The 23,872-nt window shown below is 40.6% G+C and overlaps 1 protein-coding gene across 1 annotated transcript; it reads right to left on the minus strand.

Annotated features, from left to right (window-relative positions):
- Positions 1 to 3,438: 3,438 nt before the first annotated feature.
- OTULIN (OTU deubiquitinase with linear linkage specificity) lies at positions 3,439 to 23,559 on the minus strand. Its single transcript, XM_081326154.1, has 10 exons — positions 23,394 to 23,559; positions 22,767 to 22,862; positions 21,525 to 21,786; positions 20,042 to 20,350; positions 16,287 to 16,363; positions 15,111 to 15,214; positions 12,410 to 12,553; positions 12,034 to 12,159; positions 9,463 to 9,732; positions 3,439 to 4,051 (listed from the first exon to the last, which is right to left on the minus strand). The coding sequence occupies exons 3-10, from the start codon at positions 21,722 to 21,724 to the stop codon at positions 3,857 to 3,859; spliced, it is 1,425 nt and encodes a 474-aa protein (XP_081182280.1). The 5' UTR covers positions 21,725 to 21,786; positions 22,767 to 22,862; positions 23,394 to 23,559; the 3' UTR covers positions 3,439 to 3,856.
- Between the last annotated feature and the right edge of the window lie 313 nt (positions 23,560 to 23,872).

Consider the following 23,872-nt stretch of genomic DNA (forward strand, 5'->3'; position numbering starts at 1 on the left):
TAAATTCAGGTATGAGGAAGACTGTAGTTTTTTTAGAGGAACTGTTCTGCTTGATTTCAAAGCTATTTCAGCTTTGCAACTGATCCATGCTTGAAGATCAATGGCAGTCTTGGACCATATGGATGAGGTGCAGCTCATAGGAAGTAACAAATGCTGCACTATTTTTTCCCCATTCAAGTTGCAGGATGTCATGAACTAATATGACCACCTGACCTTGTTTGAAAGAGCTCTTAAAACCTGGCTGCTTCCCAAGGTATAGATACTAACAGAACAGAATCACGGAGTCAGAAGGGACCTTAGAGGTCTTCTAGTCCAATCCCCTGCTCAAGCAGGAAACCTTTAGACCATTCTGGACAAATGCTTGTCCAATCTCTTCTTAAAAACCTCCAGTGATGGAGCACCCACAACTTCTGAAGGCAAGCCATTCCATCGATTGTTCTCATTGATAGGAAATTCCTCCTTAATTCCAGGTTTGTTTATTTATTTATTTATTTATTTGATTTATATACCGCCCTTCTCCTGAAGGACTCAGGGCGGTGTACAGGGCAATAAAATAAGAATACATTAGTTAAATAATTTTAAAACCCAAATCCATCAGGCCAGGCCGGCTTGTTCGAATAGATCAGTTTTTAGATCACGCCGGAAGGAGCGAAGGTCGGGGGCCATCCGGAGTTCAGCCGGTAAGCGGTTCCAAAGGATTGGTGCACCCACCGAGAATGCTCTCCCCCTGGGGGTCACCAGCCGACATTCTCTGACCGGTGGTACCCTGAGGAGGCCCTCTCTGTGGGAACGTACAGGACGGAGGGACGTTGACGCCGGCAGTAGGTGCTCCCGTAGGTAATCCGGACCCATGCCATGTAGGGCTTTGTATGTCATCACCAGCACCTTGACCTGCCTTCTAGGGCTTTGGAAAATAAGTTGACACCCCCCCCCCCGCACACACACACAGACACTTCTTTGTGGCAACTCCTCAAATACCGGAAGACTGCTATCATGTTCCCCATAGTCCTTCTTTTCTCTAGACTGGCCATTTACTTGCATGTCAGCAAACTAACAGAGAGCTGCCCAGGTTTCCAAGAAACTGAGACCAGGGCTATGCATACTAACTGGAGGGGAAAACCAGTTTAATTCCGGTGGGTTTCCCCCTTGAGGCAGAATTAAGAATCCAGGCTGAAAAACAGCAAGGCAAGTAAATGAGCTGGAAAGGATCAAGGTTTGGGTGCCCTCTCCTACAGGACAAGCCACGTGTGACACTTAGTTTGCACAGGGCTGGGCAACTATGTGTGGTCCTCAGCTTACGACCACAATTGAGTCCAAAATCTCCACTGGCAAGCGAGTTTTGCCCCATTTAACATGCTTGTTTTCCACAGTTGTTAAGTGAATCCCTGCACCCATTGTGTTAGTAACTCGGGCGCCAAGTGAATCTTGCTTCCCCATTGTCTTTGCTGGTCAGAAGGTCACAAAAGGGGAATCACGTGTCCCTAGCACGCTGCAACCGTCATAAAGATGAGCCAGTTGACAAGGGTCTGAATTCTGATCATGCTGCAACGGACATAAACACAAAACAGGTCATCACTTTTTTCATTGCCATTGTAACTTTCGGTCACTAAATAAATGATCGTAAATTGAGGACTACCTGTTTTTTTAAGGAAAATGCCTTCTAGGAGAGCCAGACACCCCCCTGAACTTCATTCTGGAAACCAAAGACACCCAGCTAAAGGGAACAGCGAGACGCTTTCCAGAGCCAAAGTCAGTTTAAATTCAGTTTAAACTCGCACACAATCAAGCTTCTCTTATCCCAATCTCTCTTTGCTCTCCTCTGGAGTCAGCTGGTCAAAGGTTTTGCCCTCATCAGACCCCAGGAAGGCATCATGGTCGTAATCAAAGTTGTGGGTGTCATTGTGGACTTTGTTGCTGAGGATCCTGGTGGACCCGGTCCTTCTTCTTGGTGGGCTTGCTCTGAGCGCAGAGCCCACAGGGCAAGGCACCCGACTTGCTGAACACCCAACAACATGGTGAGGCCAGTCCACGGCAACAAGGCCATTTGTATTTTATATGGCTCTTTTTAGAGATTGTGGAATTACTTCATTTGCCGCCCATCTTGCGCCCGATGACTCTGGGCCGCTTCCAATATAAAAATTATATTGCGTAATATGTAATGTAGATGTAAATACATATTATACTACATGCCACCCAGAAGAGCAATCAAATTGGGTGGCCTTATGCATATTGAGAAATCAAATGTGTCCGGAAAAGGTAACTATAGTGGTGAGCGCCAAAGAATGCATTAACATAGAAGAGTTGATTGAAAAAACAAACAAACCCTGGGATGTGAAGTCAGCAAAAGAGAAAATTAAGGGAAGATATACCAGTAGCCTTCCTGTATCTGATAAACAGACAATGGAGCAGATTTTTTTTCGGTTGGTCAGAAGTAAGATTAGAACCATTTGGTGACAGATTAGAGGAAAATGTGTTTCAGCTAAAATCAACCTTGGCTCTTTTATGACTTGTGGACTTCAACTCCCAGAATTCCTGAGCCAGCATGGCTCAGCTTGGAAACCTCTCTTTCCCCTCAGCATGGCTGGCTCAGGAATTCTGGGAATTGAAGTCCATGAGTCATAAAAGAGCCAAGGTTGCCTACCAGAGGGAAGATTTAATAGTGAGACTTCTATAGCAACAAAGCAGGCTGCCTACCTCCAGTCAAGAGTTACAAAAAGAGGCTGCAGGGCCACCTGGCAATTAAGCAGGACATTTATACTGCACATTCTGCAAAAAAGAGGTAGCCCTCCCAAGAATTCTTCTAATTCTGTGATCTTAAATTCTGAAATCACCTCACTCCCATTCCCCGTCAAAATTATAATTTATGAAGGCCAATGGTCAGTGGCCAATCATTGCACCTTAAGAGTTGTTCAAATGCAGTATGAATATCTGAAATCCCAGTGAAATCGGGGTGGGTGAGGAGCCTATGTGGCTTGTTAAAAAAAAAAAGCTAAGAGTTTATTGTAAAGAAAACAAGCAAGATCATCTTAAATTATACAGAGAAAAAATACATTGTAAGTCTTGATTCCGATACTGAATGGTTTGAATGCTTGTAAAAATACTTCTTACATTAAAAAATCATGTTTTGTCTAAATGAGAATTTACAAAGATCCCAAAGTCAGTCTCTTGCACTCTAGATCCATCTTGTTGAAATAGTTAAAAAATAATAGAGAACGGTTTCATCCTTCTAATGAACCAATTCCATTATTGCCAATTCTCCTCATCTGCTCAGGATTTATACAACGGATTTCAGTGCCAACCAACCCTTACAAAACAGGATTATGCACATTTGGATGGGGCAGTTAAACAAACATTTGAACAAGCAGCCATTGTTGTTATGTTGATAATCCATTCCATGTAATGGATCAGTCACACTTTATAGACTGAAATAGACAATCATAAAAGAAAATGAGCTTTATTTTAAACATGAGCTCTCCAATGGAAATTTTATTAAACTGTTCATATGTCTCTCTTTCCTGTAGTGACACCTACTGGCAAGTCACTCAAATAACAAGTTCATCTGTTCTATATTGGAAGAGTGCACAACCCCCTTTGGGGTACAATTCCCCCAAGAAAAGCCCTGTAAAAATTGACCCGATTGTACTATAACTGCAATGTGATCAACAGTGAGATATCATGTTAACAATTAAGCCCCTCTGCCTATAAAGCATTCACCAATTTGGGAGTAAATCTAACTAAATTCAGTGTTCCAAAGTGTTCTTAAATTAACTGTCACAATCCAAGTAATATTACAAAGTAAGAAGTTTGCTTTTACATCATTTATTCAGTTTATATAACTGGAAGGGAATCATATCGCTTATACACTGGTCTCTTCACACATTCGGGCAGGAATATTGTAATGTCGGTCATCTTCTGTTATAAGGGTCACCCTGGGCCAGGTTTCTTCAGGATCATTGGGATAAAGAGTGATGAATTCTTCTGTTTGGTACTTATACAATCGGTAAACCTGGATGGTGTGCTGCAAAGCATAGGCAAGGAGAAACATTTCAACCTAAGAGATGGGAGGGAGAACAAAATCTGATGTTACAAAGAGAGAAGCATTGAGGCAGTTTGATTTAATTGACTAAAGGTAATAGGTTTCCTCCCTATGCTTTCAGACTTCTGATCTACTTAGGAAGCTACAGTAGTGGCCAAAATTGTGGAAACCTTTTGGGAAAAGTGTACAGCAGAAATGCCGCCTTTGGTTAAGTTTCCACCAATTTTTCTTCTAATTTCTTTATAACTGTAGCCTTGTTCACTTGATCAGGGGTAGGCAACCTTGGCTCTTTTATGACTCGTGGACTTCAACTCCCAGAATTCCTGAGCCAGCTATGCTATGCTATGCTATGCTGGCTCAGGAATTGTGGGAGCTGAAGTCCACAAGTCATAAAAGAGCCAAGGTTGCCTATCCCTGACTTAATAATACTATTTTACATCGCTTTCTGGGCAATCAGTCAGCTTTCTGCACCATTACTTTAATTCTATTACGTTTTACAAGCTCACTAAATGAAAGGGGGGAAAAAACAACTTGGTAGCAATCACCAGTGCTTTTTTTGTATTAAAAAAAAAAAGGTGCCGGAACTCACACACGTCATACAACCCGCTTTGCCTACCTTACAGGGTTCCCTCCAAAAAAGATGCTGGAACTCCGTTCTGGGCGTTCTATGTCAAAAAAAGCCCTGGCGATCACATAACACAGACAAATATCCTCCTCTCAGCTTCAACACATGACATCAATAACTGAATCCTAGTGTGATCTGATTGGTTCGTTGCCAAGATGACACCTGATTGGCTCTCTAAACACTCATGGTCATTGGCTACAATCAGATGAAGGAAAGCTACCTGATATCAACCTAAGCAAGTTGTGCTTCCTTTTTCTGGTTATTTGGCTATAATCTTTCACAGAATACAGTACAGATAATTGAACAAACTTTGTTGCATTACGTTCTTGATTAAATTCTTTCCACTGATATATAATTTTATGGTACTATTCCCCCCCCCAAAAAAAAGTGGTGTTATTAGCCATCAAACCTCAAAATTACCTTTCCCAAAACGTTTCCACAATTTTGGCCACTACTTGTATACACACAGTGTCAAGCATTCAAGGCTCCAACTTGCCCTACTGCATGTGCATATATAGTTAAGTTTCTGAACGACTGCAAGAAGAAACCATCTCTGTATATATGTACCTGCAGTGTCAGTCCTTTTAAATTTAAGCAAACCTAAATAACTTGGCGACTTCCGGCTATTTTTTGATTTCAACTCCTATCAGTCCAAGCAGTATGCCAAAGGAAAAAAAAGATTGATAAGACATCTGGGTGGCCATCAAGCTACCTACCTTAAACTCTAAAGTCTCTATGAACTTCTGAAAGGCAACTCCTTCCAGTTAACAGTCTGATTGGAGACCCTCCTATGGCGTCTTCTCACCTGGATCTTTGTTCTTCTACAGCTGCAGCTCTGCTTCTTCTTTATAGCTGTTTAGGTTGTGCTCCACTGCTTTTGGCTAATCTCAAGCTTTGTCTGGTTTTCAACTCCGTGTGTTGGTTTAAATTTTTCCTTTCTCTGGCCAAAGCCCTCAATCACTTTTTAACAACTGGCAGGCTTCAAGCTCACTGGTCTATTTGTAACTGCCACCGAGTATAATTAGAACACTTTCTCACGGACTGATCTTTTAAAAATTCCACCTCGTTTTAAATCGTCGAGAATGCAACAACTCGGCTCCGAGGCTCATCCGTTACGTCTCACACAATAATAATAATAATAATAATAATAATAATAATAATAATAATAATAATAATAATAATAATAATCCTTTATTGTCAAAGTACAACATGTGTACATTGAGATTAGCTGAGCCTCCCCCCATGCTCTCTCCCCCCAACACACAGTGACAACAAACCCTCCATCCTACCACACCATGTGAACCAACTACACCACACACCGGCCCCCAAGTCAATTCTGCATAAGTTCACAGAGATTATATCCCATTTAAAAGCCTAACAGCCCACGGATAAGAGCTGTTTTTCAGCCTGTTGGTACGGCTGGCTATACTCCTATGTCTCCTACCGGATGGTAGGAGAGTAAAGAGATACCGTCCAGGGTGTGAGTCATCCCTGAGAATCTTCCTCACTCTTCCAACGCAACGAGCCCTGGCGATGTCATCCAGTGGTGTCAGGGGACAGCCCACAATGTTTTGTGCTGTGCTCACTACCCTCTGTAATACTTTCCTGTCCGTGGCTGTCAGACCAGCATACCAAACCACAATACCATACGAGAGGACACTCTCTATAGTAGACCGGTAAAAGAGGGTCATTAGCCATTGTTCTACCCTGTTCTTCCGCAAGACCCTAAGAAAGTGAAGCCTCTGTTGGGCCTTTCTAGCCACCTGGGTTGTGTTAACTTTCCAGGTCAGATCTTCACAGAGGTAGACTCCCAGAAATTTAAAGGAGGAAACTCCACACAGTCCTCCCTAATGTAAAGTGGGGCAGGCTCCTCCTTTTTTCTCCGGAAGTCTAACACCATCTCTTTCGTCTTGCCGATGTTTAGGTGCAAGTTGTTGTTACTACACCATATGGATAGTTTTTGTACCTCTGCCCTGTATGCTGTCTCATCCCCACCTGTAATAAGACCCATCACAGTTGTATCATCTGATTATCGCAGTGGATGGGTCAGATGATACACAATCATAAGTGTATAAAGAGTACAGGTAGGGGCTAAGCACACAGCCCTGTGGCGTGCCAGTGCAAAGCTTCAGGGGGGTGGACAAAGCAGACCCAACCCTCACTGTTTGTAACCGATCCCTAAGAAAGTCTTGAATCCAATCGCAGATGGCGGGGGCGAATTTCAAGTCAGTCAGCTTCTCGATGAGAATGCTCGGCAAAATGGTGTTGAAAGCCGAGCTGTAGTCAACAAAAAGCATCCTGACATAACTTCCAGGTCTCTTGAGATGACTTGCTACAGAGTGTAAAGCAGTAGCTATGGCATCGTCTGTCGACCTATTTCCCCTGTAGGCAAACTGATGTTTATCAAAGTCCAGTGGACTTTGTCCTAAGATGTTGGAGAACCAATCTTTCGAAGCATTTCATGACTACAGACGTTAATGCAATAGGTCTGTAGTCATTCAGGCACTCAACTGAAGTTTTCTTGGGGACTGGGACAATGGTAGCTGCTTTCAAGCACGATGGTACACATACCGTTTGCAAGGAGATGTTAAAAATCCTTGTCAGGACCCCTGCTAATTGATCGGCACAATTCCTGACCACTATCCCCAGCACCCCATCTGGGCCTGCGGCTTTGCTGGGATTCACAGCCTTCAATACAGCTTTCACTTGGTGTTCACACAGGGTGAGTGGCTGAGAGTCAGAAGGCTGGCCAGCAAAGGCTACGGGGTCTGGTCTTTTAACCTCGTAGCGGGCGAAGAAGATATTCACCTCCTCAGCCAACGAGGCATCGGTGTTTGCCATGCTCCTCGTGCTGCCCTTATAGTTGGTTAAGTGCTGCAGTCCCTGCCATACTTGCCTTGGATCGTTATTCGCTAAGTGGTTCTCCACCTTTTGTTTGTATTGTTGTTTTGCCATCCTAATGCCTCTTCTGAGATTTGCCCTGGCCTCTCTGTATGCGTCCCTGTCCCTTGCCTTAAAGGTAGAATCCCGGGCTCTCAGGAGTGTTCGTATCTCTGCAGTCATCCAGGGTTTACAGTTCCCGTAAACTCTAATACACTTATCTGTTGTTACACATCCATTGTGCATGTTCTAATATAAGAGAGTACGGCATCTGTATATGAATTTAGATCTTGTTCTTCAAATACACTCCAGTCAGTGGTTTCAAAGCAGTCCTGCAACTGACTGAGAGCACCCACTGGCCAGGTTCTGACCCTTTTTGTGACTGCCTGAGTCCTTTTCCTGAGAGGAACATACTTTGGGCACAACAGGAGTGAAAGATGGTCAGATGTACCCAGGTGGGGAAGAGGAAAACCTCTGTATGCCTGTTTCAGATTGGAATACACATGGTCCAAAGTGTTCTTCCCTCTGGTGGAAACTTGCACATACTGTACAAACTTAGGGAGAACTGTCTTCAGACAAGCTTGATTGAAGTCCCCAGCCACGACAAGAGCGCCCTCTGGGTGAGTTTGCTGCTGCCTGGTGATGACGTCATACAGCTTAGAAAGTGCCATGTTGACATTGGCATCAGGTGGAACATAAACAGCTATAATAATTACCACAGTAATTTCTCTAGGCAGATAGAAAGGCCTACATATAACAGTCATCAGTTCCACATCTGAGGAGCAATACGTGTATACCAATCTGCTGTTAACACACCATTCACAGTGTATATACACACACAGTCCTCCTCCTTTACCCTTCCCGGAGCGGAGCGGTGAAAAACTCAGCTTATCAACTCCACAGCTTCATTCGGTATCTCTGAATGTAGCCAGGTCTCCGTGACAACCATCACACAACATTCATGGAGAAGCCTGCTTTCTGCTAACTGCAGCTGTAATTCGTCAATTTTATGGATGAGGGATCTGGCATTGCTCAGAAAAAGACTCGGCAATGTTGGTCTAAAAGGCTGCCTTCGAAGTCGAGTCAGAGTTCCAGCCCTGCAGCCACGTTTTTGCTTTCGCTCCTTTCTCTTTCGCTTACATCGTCTCCTCCCCAGCCCGAAGACAATCCATGGAGATCCTGGAGGCCTCGCTATGCAGTTCGGTATGTTATGTGACTGCTGAAAATCACTAGTAATTTCAGATTGCCTTGCAAGCCCGATGTTTAATAGCTCTATACCTGTGTAGGCTATTTTACATCATTTAGAAGTAAACGCTGCAACATTTTGCAGTGTGCGGAACCCAAGCAACTTTGTGGTGCATAAAGCTATTCGTAGCAAACCATACAAGGCTTAAGACAATCTATTCCCACCCTTTTTTAAAAAAAAACAAAAACAAAACCCTAATGAGCAGTGTTCTGATTATCTTATTCAAATAGGCATGAACACGCCAGCTGCTTTTCAAACGCTGAATAGTGACCTTGAGGTATTTTTATACAAAACCAAGCATACTTGACTACAGAGAAAGAAAGGAAAGTTAAACACACTGAGCATGCCTGTCCTTTTCCCGTTTGTTTTTACTTCCAGATGAGTTAACTCCGCTTTATCATAAAGCTACATTGACATAATCTCGTAAACCTGAAAGGCCAATTCTGCTTTACAGCCTGAGAAATTGCAGGGGGTTGGGGTGGGAGTGGGGTCTCCTCTGAGCCTTGCACTCTCCATCTGCAGACTAGGCTGTCTTTTAGCCTTGAGATGGTTTTTCACCCATTCTCCCAAGGTCTTCCTCACATTCCTTTACTGCTATGGACTGTAGTGGATTAATCTTTTAACATTACAGTAGGTATTGAATATTTGATTCATAAATGCAAGAATGGTGCTTACCTGTTCAAGGCCTCCTGTGTGACCAAGTTGATTCAAGTGGTTTTCCATTAATTGGGAAGGATTGCTAGATGTGTCTCGAGCAAACAAAAGCCACGAGAAGACAGGGACCTCTTTGCCCTTTTCGCTGTCTTCATACAATTGGATGGCAGTGCTCAGCATAAGAAACTTGACCGCTTCGTAGAGCTTGTATTCGTCTTCTTCACTTCTGAACAGCTCATCACAGGCTGCTTGCCTCTCTACAAAGGTTTTTAGGTCACTCATATTTTTCCACTACAACAGGAAATAAACAGTGACTAGATAACTGGGATGAAAAGACGTCCCTGGTGAAACAAACTGAAACCCTCTAGCACAGGGGTCCCCAACCCCTGGTCAGTGGGCTAGTACCGGTCAGCGGCATGCCAGCAACCGGTTCGCACAGACAAGCAAAGCCCCATCTGCAAGATGCAGGCAGCACACAAAACCATGCAACCTCTGGTCCGTGGAAAAGCTTCTCTCCGTGGAACTGGTCCCTGGTGCCCAAAAGGTTGGAGACCTCTGGTCTAGCACAATTGATATTCAAACCTTGTTTTGAAGCTCATCAACTATCAATTGGTACCCTTGAATATTCTCTGACCATGCTGCAGATGACTTGATTTCCAACTCATTAAGCTATTTAAAATGTTCAGAGGAGAAAGGGGGGGGGGAAACAACCTTCTAATTGGAATTTATCATTCTCCAATTATTGTGAATTTTCATGATCAACTATAATTTCTTTATGATATATAGCTGTTAGTAAAAAAGGCAAGTGCCTAATATATTAATAAAAACTCCATATTGTTAATGACAGCTTAACCTGTATCATGGTGAAGTGCAGAAATGTCTTGCAAAAATTATTTAACATTTAAATTGTCTGCGTAACACACCATGAGATTGATTTCTAAGCAGTTTTTATGCAATCTATTTTTATTTTTATACAGCATTATTTACTTTTTTCAAAATGCTTTTTGAGATACTTTCAAAATAAAAATTCAGTTAGATGCACATAAATGTGCCACAAAACAATCCAGTTTTGCCATTAATTTATTTAATGGATCTACATCTCCACCTTTTCAAAGCATACCTGTGCAATAGCGTTAAAATTTAAAACAAGCAAGAAAATCTTATCCTAATAACAAAATACATGCACAAAATGTTTGTCAAAGCTGATCTACCCCTATAAATATCAAAATACGGAGTTTTAGATAAGCATTCTGCATTACATTTCACTTCAAAGGATATTCTGCTTTTCCAATATTTTCCATCGTTTGTCAGCAATCCCCCAACTACATTTAACCCAGGACAAAGTGGTTAGGTTCTGTACAAAACAATAACAAGTGTGGATTTGTAATCAAAGGTGCAATATTTAATGAACCTTTCATTATACACTGTCAGTGACCTTTGGTGAACATTCTTGAACAAAAGGAATTTAAAGTAGATTTCATTATGAAAAACTTGCCCCAGGATTCATCAGTCTGTTCAACCTGTGGCATGACTTCAGGTGTTTTTCAAGACACACATATTTCTGCTCAGCAATATATAGGTGGCTGCTGGACCTCACAAAACTATTTGATGAGTAGTCACAATAAATAAGGAATAATCACTAGCACTTTTTGCATTTCATTTCTCTCCGACAAACCTGGTGCTAATAATGTATTTTCTGTAGATTTATTATTCCAGAAAAAGAGCAAGTCTGCCAAGATGAAATGCAATAATGAACTTGTTTGTCTTTAAGGTGCTACAAAATTCTGTTTTTACTGCTAACTTAACTTACTTCTGGAAAAGGATTTAAACAACCATGTAGCAAATGAAGGACCATGCAATTATTATGTTCAAAGCATAATATAATTAACTACAATCCAGTTAATTAACTATGGAACTAGTTAATTCCAACTTGCTTTACTCTAGAACAGGGGTGTCAAACTGCCGGCCCACAGGCTGGATGTGTCATATGGAAGCCGCACCCACCCCATTGCTGGCAATGGCAAAACCGTCCCGATACGTTGTGTGACGTTACGTGACGTTGCGAGTTTGACATCACTGCTCTAGAAAGAGTGCAGAGAAGAGCAGCAAAGATGATTAGGGGACTGGAGGCTAAATCATATAAAGAACGGTTGCTGGAATTGGGTATGTGTAGTTTAATGAAGAGAAGGGTGAGGGGTGACATGATAGCAGTATTCCAATATCTCAGGGGCTGCCTCAAAGAAGAGGGAGTTAAGCTATTCTCCAAAGTGCCTGAAGAAGCAATGGATGGAAACTAATCAAGGAGAGAAGCAACTAGAACTAAAGAAAAATTTCCTGACAGTTAATCAGTGGAACGGCTTACTTCCAGAGGCTGTGGGTGCTCCAACACTGGAAGTTTTTAAGAAGAGATTGGACAGCCATTCGTCTGAAATGGCATAAGGTTTCCTGCCTGAGCAGGGGTTTGGACTAGATGACCTCCAAGGTCCCTTCTAACATTATTGTTGTTGTTGTTTTTATATGTTTAGAAATCAAGTTGCCTAGATAAGACTGCTAAGCTGCAACTATTTCATTTTCATACATTATTATTCATACCTTTCTTTTTAGTAACATCAAACAATCTTTAATTTCATCCATTAGGCTTTCCACTTTACTTGTCCATGTGTGCCTGAGTTGCCAATGAGTGATCCATTCATATCTGACCATCAGCTTTTCTGGTAACTAAAAGGTTCAGATATTAAGTTTTAACATGTGTTAGAAAGTTGAAAAAAATGATTATTTAAGTATTACATTTTTAATTAAGCTTCTTATCCCCAGAAACCTAAAGCTATTTAATAAGCCATTTAAAGGTTGTTTTTTTAAAAAATGCCTCAGTATTCCAATAAACATATACAGCTGATGAATAAAACTCCAAAGCAGAAATGATCTTAAGTCTGCCTATGAAATAAAAGTGGTTGAATATGAGGCCTACCAATATCAGGTCTTCTTTCTGAAGCCACTGAGGAAGGTGACCAGCTTGGCTGAGAGCTTGAAATAAGGTCGCCCGGAGAGCACAGTAATTATCTCCTCGCACTCTTCTTATTGAAATAAATTTATGTGAAACAGCTTCATAGCCCTGTATTAAAAATCATAATCTGATAAGAGACGGTCCTAACAGGACAATAGAGTTGTCAGGTTACCTAGAGTTCTAAACTAATCATCAACATTTGCCGGAAGTTAATAATCACAACTGCTAACTTCTTGGTGAGTACATGCACTGTATCATCCACAGTATTCCCAAATGTCATGTTCGGGCACCCTCCCAAAATAAAATAAATATTTAGAGCTGGCTGAAATCTTGTGAGATTTGGTAATCTACAAAATCTGACTGAATTGTAGATTATTTGCATCATCATCGTACAAATTCAACAACCTGAAAAAGACTGCTGCTAATGTAACAGCTCCATTTATACAATCATAAACAATAACCTAAATTCATAATTTAGACTACTGAGAATGAGGCTGGAGAGGCCTTAGAATCACATCTTCCCCTCCCACTCCAATTTTTCCTCTTTGCAGGGAATGACTTTATATGTCAGAAGATAATGACACTTTTCACTTAATCACACAAATTCAAAGAACCTGAGCTGCACTCTAAGCTCCTTTAAACAAGCCAAGATAAAGCAGCAATTGGATGTTCAAATTGGTAACAGCACAAACATTCTGGGAGGAGAAATCTGGTTATGACAAAAAACTTTGGGAAGGGATGGTGAGTGAGCCATGCTAAGGAAGAAGGTGAGGCTGTATCAGAGATGTTTGCCAGATGCAGCAAGACTCTTTTTCTATTCCTATATCTTTTTTTAATCCATCTTTATTGTTTTATAAATAATTCAAGGCAATGAAAATACCCAATACTCTTTCCTCCTATTTTCTCTGCAACAACCCCCATGAAGTGAGTTGGGCCCAAAGTCACCCAACTGGTTCTTATGCGTAAGTGGGACTAGAACTCACAGCCTCCCAGTTTCTAGTCTGGTGCCTTCACCACTAGACCAAACTGGCTCATATACCGTAGTTGTTTTACTTGCACAATTGCTCTACATCAGTGTTTTACTGAATTCTGGGAACTGAAGTTGCTAAATTTGATAAACATTGCACTACATTCTTCCTATCCACCTCAAGTAGAAGTGCGGTTGCTAAAAAATCCCCACCCACTTCCAAAATTGGAAACTCCAGAGTTACCTTTTTGCATATTAAAAGCAAGATTTGACTCTCAGTTATTATGTGAATCAAAACTGAGGATGTTCTTTATGATGCATAATAAGATGAGCCATTTTCTCTCTTTTTCAAATCTGCAAGATTCTTAAGACATTAAGATCATGCCTACATGGCTGGATTATTTGCAGGGCCACTCATCTGTAGTTGCGTCTGCCTATCCCACAAGATCTGAGAGAGTGGCTATGCTTCAAATTACCTCTTTAAAACTATGTCATCTATGACAGTGTAGCTGGAATAGCATCCCTGCCCTAAGATTTGGGCGGATGTGTGTGTGCCTGTTGGCTTCTGCAAGGCTTTAAAAACTCTTTTTTTCCACCCAAGCACTGGGACAAGATTTTGGATAAGTCCATCTGAAAAAAAATGTTTTTGTTTTTTCTACCTTCAAGTCAGTTTTTGACTCCTGGCGACTGCCTAGCAAGTCCCTGCAGTTTTTTGGTAAGATTTCAGAAATGGTTTTCCATTGCCTGCTTCCTAGGGCTGAGACAGACTGACTGGCCCAAGATCACCCAGCTGACTTTGTGCCTAAGGTATGAGGACTACAGCTCATAGACTCCGAATTTCTAGCTTGATACGTTAACCACTATATCAAACTGCCTCTTCTGAAAAATGTTTTGGCCTCAATTTATGTTGTTTTTATGTACTGCTTTCATGGTTTCTATATTCACGGTTTATCTGTTTGTGTGTGTTTTAATCCTCAAGGTGGCCAGAGTTGCAATTTTAAAATTGGGTGGTCACATAAAATAAACAATAAATGCCTTATCTGATCATCTGATCAATTTCTCCTTCAGTCCGAACAAAAGGAATCCAATTATGAGCGTAACTTTGCAAACATAAATTGCACTGAAACATCACAATGAGAAGAGCTGGGGTACACCTTGAGCGATTTGTATGCAATAATAGTTCCTGCACTGCATCTTTCTACAAAATAACCATATAAATTAGATTAAATCTCAGTTAAAGGCCATATCTTTTACAACTTCCAAAAAACCCTTTTATTTTCAATTCTGCAATTACCAAAAATACAAAGAACAATTTTTTATATTTTATTTTATTTTAATTCCATTTATATCCCGCCCTTCTCCGAAGACTCAGGGCGGCTTACAAGCTTAGCAGTAGCCTTCATTCTATGTATATGCCTGCTTATTAGGGTTTTCACACACACACACCCCAAGCGGCATTATTACAAAGTCAGCTTATTGCCCCCAACAATCTGGGTCCTCATTTTACCTACCTCGGAAGGATGGAAGGCTGAGTCAACCTTGAGCCCAGGATAAACAATTTATACTCTGTCTTTTGTGTAAATATTAATCACTGAGGTTTCACTATCTATATTTATTCCTATATTTTCAAGAAAAGAACAATTCGGATTTAGATCCTGAAAAGAGAAATTCCCTACACAGAGAAACAGGAGAACATACCTTCCGAATACATTCAGCGTGGGATGTGTTTCCTCGCCATTCTTCTTGGCAATAATGCATGATGTCTACTTCAGGTTCAATACTTAACTTATTTTCTAGAAAATCTAAATTTAATTAAGACAAGAAAATTACATTTAAGTTAAACATCAGAAAATCCCACTCTACATTCCTTTAAAAAGTATCTCCACATGCAGATGGAAATGGCCAGGATTTTCCCTCAGTTGCAGATTCCTTCTTGTCTGGAATGTTTGATCCTCCTTGGAATAAAATACATAAGACTTTTCATCTGTCAAATGTAATGTCTTCTAAGTGTTCCCATTTGTTTCCTAGCGTAAGGGTGGGTCTTTTGTGCAGATGCAATAAATATGAAAACAAATATGATACTACGTGCACCCAAACCACGTCATGATAAAAACCCAGGGTCTGGTAATTTCTCATTTAACATATTGCAATACTTTATATATGTGTATGTATACATAATTTTGCAGCAAGAGTACTAATTAGAACTGGGTGCTATGAATGACAGTTGTACAAAGCTTTGAAAAATGTGCTTTCCAGTACTGAAGATTTGCCTGAAAAACCTCTTTGAATTTATTATATAAATTTATATAAAATGTTGGAATTGTTGTTTTCTTCTAAACATATTTTTTTTACTTGTTTGACACATGACTTTTGAACATTCTTAAGTGCAATAACTTTGTTGTTAAGTCTGGTTCCTTTAAGAAGAAACTGGGCAGCCACTTGTCTGAAATAGTATAGGGTCTCCTGGTTGAGCAGGGGGTTGGACTAGAAGACCTCCAAGGTCCCTTCCAACTCTATTCTGTAACTAACTTTCTCTGACATTGACAAATTCTAATGTGATGATATCCTTTAGATTAAGAACCGCTTTATTGGGCCTGATTTTCAGCATACCTTGTATATTTGCATAGAAAAGTAATTACTATGGCTGCCGCTTTTATTATTTATTCCATTGTGGAATTCAATTTCTTTGGGGTTTATTATGTAATTTTAGTCTTTGCTCCAATTTTTAATCTTTTAAGCTGCCCTGGCCAAAAAAAATGATTTTGAAGGGCAGCATACTGTACCAATTTAAAAAAAGAAAAGTCAACAAGTGCTAGGTGTTGATTTATGCATCATCCAGCGTAGACGCCATAAAGAAATACTTTTGAAATGTACCTGAAGAATCTGTCCCAATCTCAAGTAACACTTGCTCTCTCTCTATTTCATCCGCATCACGGTACAGGTCCTCCTCACTGCAACAACATTGATATACACTTCACGCAACAGGAAAGACTGAATTCATAGAGATATCTTTCTCAGCAAAAGGAGCTAGGCAGCTTTTCTCAGGCAATAGTTGTCAATTAAGGTTGTCCGTGCTGCAAACCTGATTTGGAAGAAATGCTTCAGAACTCATGCAGCACCCCTCTTCTGCTCATTAAGGCAACTGAGTCATTTTTCAAGCTTTTGCCCAAACTTGAAAACAAAAGAGATGACTTGGGTGACAATTAAAGCAGGCTTAGGTATACTTTGGAGTTCTTCTAGCCCAGAGGTTCCCAACCTTTTGGGCATCAGGGACCGGTTACGTGGAGAAAGTTTTTTCCGCGGACTGGAGAGTGTGTGGTTTTGGTGCTCCCTGCATCCTGTGGATGGGCTTTGTTTGTTTGTGCAGCCCAGCTGCTGGCTTGTTGCGGCCCGGTACTGGGGACCTCTATTCTAGCCTATTGAAGAATTTTTCCACTTCCCTTTGTTTAAATCCATGTGTAACTGGTATTAGGACAGCACATACTTTGAAATCTATTCAGAAGTGCTTTGGAATGTGCCTAAATGCAGCACCTGTCTTATCAATTAAAGTAGCAACCTCATTTTTCAACTGCTCCTGAATTATTTGCAAAGTGCACATAACCATTATGTACATGTCCACTGAAAAGGGGAGCGAGGAACTTCTTAAACACAGCACTCCAAATTATATATCCTCAAATGTAAATAATTTGAAGACATACCTTTTACTCCTCTGGACTATAACAACTCTAACAGATTGTTGCCTCCCAGATTAGAATGCATTTTGCTGGTGATTGCAAAACCTTGAAGGGGAATTAAAATTGGATTTTATTAAGAAAGCAGCCAACATTCCACCAGATACATAAATAAATATAATCTAATAATGTTGCCCTAGTAACCTCTTGGCACAATAAAATGCCTTCCATCAAAGGAATGGGGAGGAGAATGATTTTGGACTTAACCTCAGTATAGCCTCAAAATTAGTACCAGAGTATTAGCACCACCCTGGAAAGAAAAAGCAAAGTAAGTCCTGGTGTTCCATTCTTAGGGTATTTGATTGTAGCCTATATTGGATGTTCAGTTAATTGAGAGAAACTGACTTCAAATGAGTCTTTTACTCCCAATCAATTAAAATAAGTGTACATGATATTCTGAATGCAGAATCCAAACTACCCTGTTTGTGCATCTGAAAAACTTTTAACGGAATACTGCGTAAAAGATTTTCCCATTTTTACTTTTACTGATAGTTCTTTTAAATATATCAGATGAAGCAAGAAAACATTTGTATTACTTTAATTCAAAGGAAGTTACAGGAAGATTAATTTTCCCACAAGTAGATTTATGGTATTTTGGATGTTACTCTTGCAACATTGTGTCATTTTAAATCTGTAATTCTTAAACTGCATGATCCTATTACTCCTTTTCCCTGTCTCAAATTATGTGATTAGCCCACCAAAAAAAAAACTGTGGTGTTCTACACAGGCATCTCCACAGTGTCAGTCCCAAACTGGATCCTTGACTCATAAAAAATAACAAATTGCATCCTTTAACTCCAGTTTAACCACCATTGTTTTAAATGAAACTTTCCCAAACTGTTAATTGCTAGAAGACAGAATAACTCCAATAATTTTTAGTTAGCATATCAACTTGATATGTAGCTTAAAAGTATCTTGGATCTAGGCAGGTAGGATATAAATGAACACTAAGAGTAATAATTCAAATATTGTTGTAATGACCCACCACAGTGGAGTGACATTGGTATTTTTCCTAACCTTCCTCTAACCTCTCTAACCCTTGTGCAGGAAAATCAATTTTATTTTTGCTGTGTCAAGGTCAGTGGTGGGATTCAGCTGGTTCGCACCACTTCAGCAGAACCGGTAGCTAATTTTTTGTTGCCCAGGCCCAGAATGGACTTCTGGAAGCGGCATCCACACAGAGAACCGGTTGTTCACATATTTGAATCCCACCACTGGTCAAGGTGCTGCACAAACTCTTGCACTGCATCTCAAGTTATATGGCGGTCCAATGTGCCTGTATCACCAAAAAAAACCCTTCCATAGTTCTCAAATAATATTTTCTAAATTCTGAGAAACGTATCTTTGAATCCAACTCTGCTTTACTTCCTCCTCCTCCTCCTCCTCCTCAAAAAAAAGTTAATTTAACTGTTTTCAAAGGGTAAAAAAACAGTGACAACAGCCAACTTGGTATCAAAGTGTTACCATGTGCGTCAGATAGTAAAATGAATATAGAAATTACTTACAGGAGTCTAATGAGCAAATTGCAAGGATGCTCAAGGGTAGGTGCATCATCACCATCAAAATGCATGCTAAGTCATCCCACTGGGCAGAAGAAGACAGCAATCTGTGATTTTTAAGGACTTGAAAAACAAAAGTAACTTTTAGCTTTCACAGGCTGGTACTCCACTTCTTTGTCTAAAAGTCTAAGTCCCTAAGAAGTGCCTGGACTCCTTTTATCAGCTGTTGACTTCAATCTTCACCAGTCTAGCATCCTCCCATCCACTTTGACCTTCACTGGAAATTTTGAAAGTTGCAGTCCAATACATCTGGACAGCTTTTGATTATTTTGATTAGCTAGTTGTGACGTACACAAATGGCAGGATGCTATGATGGTCATAAATGGGCTCTAGTTGCAAAATGCCTAAATGACAAATACATGCCTGCAGAGACACTGTGCCCTGCAGGTCATAAAACAAGGATTGATCATAAAGTTACATTTTCAGTGTATTGTAACTTCAAATGGTTGCTAAATAAGATGGCTGGTGGTGTGTACTTAGAAATGTATGTGTATTTATATCCTTACACACAAACACACACAAACACACACACGGCAGTTTGATGAAGGGAACTTTCAGCTATAATGCTAGATCAACAGTAAGCATAAGAACACTGTAAAGAATAACAAAATATAGTTTTCTTTTGGCAACAGTTAATTCTTGCTGATCTTTAGTAAACTGAATATTACAGAAAACAGACTGTACAATAAGTCAGACATATCACTATTACAGAAATTTTGGCCACAAATGTTTGTGGAGGCTTCACATTCTCTTCCATTTCTTTATCTCTATAATAATGGCTTTGAGAACTTTTGTACCATAGCTCAACATTTTGGATTAAGAAAAAAACCAGGGTGTTCTCATGCAAATCTTTACCAGGAGGTGACCACCTCATCCTATATAGCTTTACAAGTCATTAAAATACTAGTAATTACTGAAAGATCAAAAAGAATTAGAATGCCAAATATGCAGACTTGCTGAAAATGGGGTCCCTGCCATAAAGTCACACCAAATTCAATGAAAGAAAACAAAATTAGACAAATCTAAATCAATCTTAGAGTTAAAAGTAAGGAGTTTAAAGGAGTTAGGACTGTAAGTTAAGAAATAAATACCATTTAATAATGGCCTTAAGTTTTAAATATATTAATAGGGATGTGGATAGAAGTTATGCAAGAAAGTGGAGACAGCAGCTTGCTTCTTTTTTTGTAAAACAGCCTGTAGGGAGCCAACATTTTGATCCTACCATCATGTAAGCCCCTAAAATACTTCATGCATATGTTAAGCACCTGAAAAACCTCAGTTAACTAAGTCTCAAACTTTGAAATATACGTGCATAGCAAAACTGATGGCAGGAACTCACAAGTCTACAGAGAAGCCCATTGGGCAAGGGATGATTGATGCAGGCAGTTCTTTCCTCTTGAAATAATTCTCTTGGTGGACTACTGATGCTTTCAAGATATCGGCTTGAGGCCTCTGCAAGTGACACACACTATCTTCATTGGCAATTAATTTGTGGCTGATGCTCGTGCTCGACATTTTATCACAAGGAGGGCCTTTTTCTTTTTTGCCTTTAGAAAACGACAGACTAAAAAACCCTTTTCTCCGTTTTTCTTCGGTGATAACTGGAGGCCCTGATGCCTTCCTTGCCTTTGGCTGTGACATCCTAGGGCTACGAGAAAAACAGGCATATATGTATGTGCTGCATTACTTACACAGTTAAAATTTAAGGCAAAGGTTAGACCTGAGGACAGTTGCTTGGCCAGACCTGACCAACCAAATCCCCCCAGGTTGAAGATGGCCAGATGCTTATCAGTTTGTCACTGCCTTGTGGCTGATTCCATGCAGGGAGCTTAATGAACACCCATTGTATGGTCAGAAATGATTAATGGTAGAGATAAAGATATGGCTAGAAAATATTTCACTATAGGAAACTAAGATGTTATTCAAGATTAGGAAAATTAATCTTATTTTTATGAGTTTTACTTGAAAACCAGTGCATATTTTATCAGCCACTCATATTTCTTAATAAGCAAAGCAGCGTTCTCCAACTTATTGTCCTCTACAACTCCCAAATGCTCAGCCGGTAGAGTCAATGATATGCTGGTTAGAAATTCTACAAACTAGTCTAATACATCTGGACAGGAGTAGATGGAAGGAAGGCAGCTATAAAGCAATAAGAAAAAGAACAAGACAACAACAAAAAGCTAATCCTGCCATGTAAAAATATTACAAAAATTTGTTTTCCACATATATTTCTTTTTTTCCTTTGACTTTCACTTATTCAGAATAATAAAATAGACACTTTCTGCTGGGTTGGGGATCCTACAGCATTTTACTAATCCATGATGATTAAATCAGAAAAATGCAAAAATGTTTATGGGAGAGCAATTACTGCACAATATTTATTATTACTATTAAAGCTTTATCCTGCCTATCTATCTTACATTAATGCAAGGTACCTAATCCTTCAACCTCCTATTTTACCCATAACAACAACCCTGTAAGGCTGAGTTGGGCTGAGAGAGAGAGTGACTGGCTCGAAGTCACTCAGCGGGCTCAGCTGTCATTCTATAAATAAGGGGCCCTAAGAATTCAACAGCTAAAATTGTCTAAACCATTCAGATTTGAGATGAGAAGAGAATCTGATAAAAGAAACAGCAAAAATACAGGGTACAAAGTATCCCTTCCCATAAACTTTATCATTTTTCAAAAAATAAAATAAAAAGCAGTGACACTATTACGTAATGTACATTTCCTCCCAAACCAGAATATACTGATTTGTTAGAAATACAAGCAGGTGTGCTTTAAAGGTACTATTTCATTTAGCTGATGACAGAGCTTACCTTTCATGGACATATGGTACCTGGATGCTACTTAACTTAAATCGCTTAGTATCGTCCGTCACCATTGTACTGTGGGGACCAGCATAAGCTCGACTCTCTGGATGAGATTTTTGCTTGGTTAGTTTATTCTCATCGTCTACCGCAGCAGCTTTTCCATCACCAACTATCTTGCATAACAGCTCATCTTTATCTGTGCTCATCTCTAGTGGGTTGGCCGAATGATGAACAGGAGAAGATTGGCAAAAGACAGGATTTTAAGTACCTTTGCAAGAAAGAGAAACCAGCCAGTCACAGATATAGGCACAGTAATGAGTATAGGGAGATAACAGAGCTTCATAAAATAACTATCCTAAAAGCCTTTGGGAAATGTTGTTGTTGTTGTTGTTAGTTGCGAAGTCGTGTCCGACCCATCGCGACCCTATGGACAACGTTCCTCCAGGCTTTTCTGTCCTCTACCATCTTCTGGAGTCTATTTAAGCTCACGCCTACTGCATCAGTAACTCCATCCAGCCACCTCATTCTCTGTCGTCCCCTTCTTCTATTGCCCTCAATCTTTCCCAGCATTAGGCTCTTCTCCAGTGAGTCCTTCCTTCTCATTAGGTGGCCAAAGTATTTGAGTTTTAGCTTCAGGATCTGGCCTTTTAAAGAGCAGTCAGGGTTGATCTCCTCTAGGACTGACCGGTTTGATCGCCTTGCAGTCCAAGGGACTCGCAGGAGTCTTCTCCAGCGCCAGAGTTCAAAGGCCTCAATTCTTTGGCACTCAGCCTTTTTTATGGTCCAACTTTCACTGCCATACATTGCAACTGGGAAGACCATAGTGAGCCCCAAGTTAAGTTAGTTAACTTATTATAAGGATAGTAACTTAACTATAAGTGACGCGGTGGCTCAGTGAGTTAGGACGCTGAGCTTGTCGATCAGAAGATCGGGGGAACCTTTACCTTAACTATACTATAAGTATAGTTTGTACTGTAAGTACTATGAGTAAACTGCGTTATATTTCGACTGAAAACCCAGTTGTAAGAACTACTCGGAAAGGAACGGAATGGGACGTCAAAACTCAAGACCTGAATGTTAGCTTATCGTTGGCCAACGTTCCATTATTAGACTCAACAAGACGCGACTGGCAGGAAACTTGCAAAAGGATCAACCGAGGCTTCCGACAGCCCGCGATTATCCACACCGTCTTGAAGCGCCACATAAATAGAAAAACAACAGATTAAGTGGCGGAGCTGTAAATATTACCTTTTGCTGCAGTCAGTCTCGTATTCTCGAGCGACACCAAAAAGCAACGCCCGGGCGTTTTTGCGGAATCACTTTTCCTTCCGTCTTCTCTATACACTGCCGATGATAGACATACGCAATTCAGAGCTCATTTCCGAGTTCGCTTGGAATGATCAAAAAGAGCATTTACTACCGGTATACAATTAAAAATAAAAATAAAATAACAGCAGGAGTCCTAGCAAGATTAGGTAGCAGAAAGCGTCTGCCGTCTCCACCACGACATCGCCAGATATTAAACCAGACTGGAATCCTGGATCTTCTGAAACAACGCTTACATTTTTTTTTAAAGAGTAAAAAACTTTCCTACAAATGATCGTCCAACGCACGAAGTTCATGTTTTCCTGGAAAAGAAATTGCATTGAAAGCCACTATTGAGATCCCGCGTTTCAAATAGCGCTTACTCCAGGTTTAGTTGAGGTTTTAAAAACCAAGCATTTAAAATACTGGATTCGAGTCTTTCCTTTTAATGGCGCAAACTCCTATTCCCGCCTAAGGAAAATAAAGGTATTTTAAAGAAAGTGGGGGGGGGGGAGAGAGCGTTCCTTCTAAAGCAAAGAAAGTTCCTTTGCAACTTTCCTCTTTTCGTACCTCTATGATTTTCACACTCCAGAGCTGCCTCCTGTAACCCTCCTTCTCTGACGTCTGAGTTACAGCTGTGCCAGAGGTTCCTGAGCCCTGTTAGGGTCGGATTTTTCCCGATATAAAGGATTTTCCTGGATTTGGGGACCAGCTCGCTCCCTCTCTTTGGCCTTGGATCGCAGCAGCTTTCGGGAGGCTGAATCGGATATGGCAGGGGTAGGCAACCTTGGCTCTTTTATGACTCGTGGACTTCAACTCCCAGAATTCCTGAGCCAGCTATGCTGAGGGGAAAGGGAGAGGTTTCCAAGCTGAGCCATGCTGGCTCAGGAATTCTGGGAGTTGAAGTCCACGAGTCATAAAAGAGCCAAGGTTGCCTACCCCTGGGATATGGAAAGGCAGCTCCTGGGGGCGGAGCCAGCGTTTGACGTCGTGGGCGGGACAACGGGAGACTTAGGAAATGGCAATGTTGTCTCTAAGACAGTGCTGTT

This window comes from Vipera berus (genome assembly GCF_964194415.1).
Source record: "Vipera berus genome assembly, chromosome: 3".
In the NCBI taxonomy this organism is placed as follows: domain Eukaryota; kingdom Metazoa; phylum Chordata; class Lepidosauria; order Squamata; family Viperidae; genus Vipera; species Vipera berus.

What these genes read in the sequence shown, in the direction of transcription:
- OTULIN (XM_081326154.1), bottom strand. Translation starts at nt 21,724, where the DNA reads ATGAGCACAGATAAAGATGAGCTGTTATGCAAGATAGTTGGTGATGGA. An exon ending in GTACCATATGTCCATGAAAG is followed by an intron (nt 20,351 to 21,524) that starts GTAAGCTCTGTC and finishes TTTTTCTCGTAG; the next exon opens with CCCTAGGATGTCACAGCCAA. An exon ending in AGAAAGAAGACCTGATATTG is followed by an intron (nt 12,160 to 12,409) that starts GTAGGCCTCATA and finishes TGAACCTTTTAG; the next exon opens with TTACCAGAAAAGCTGATGGT.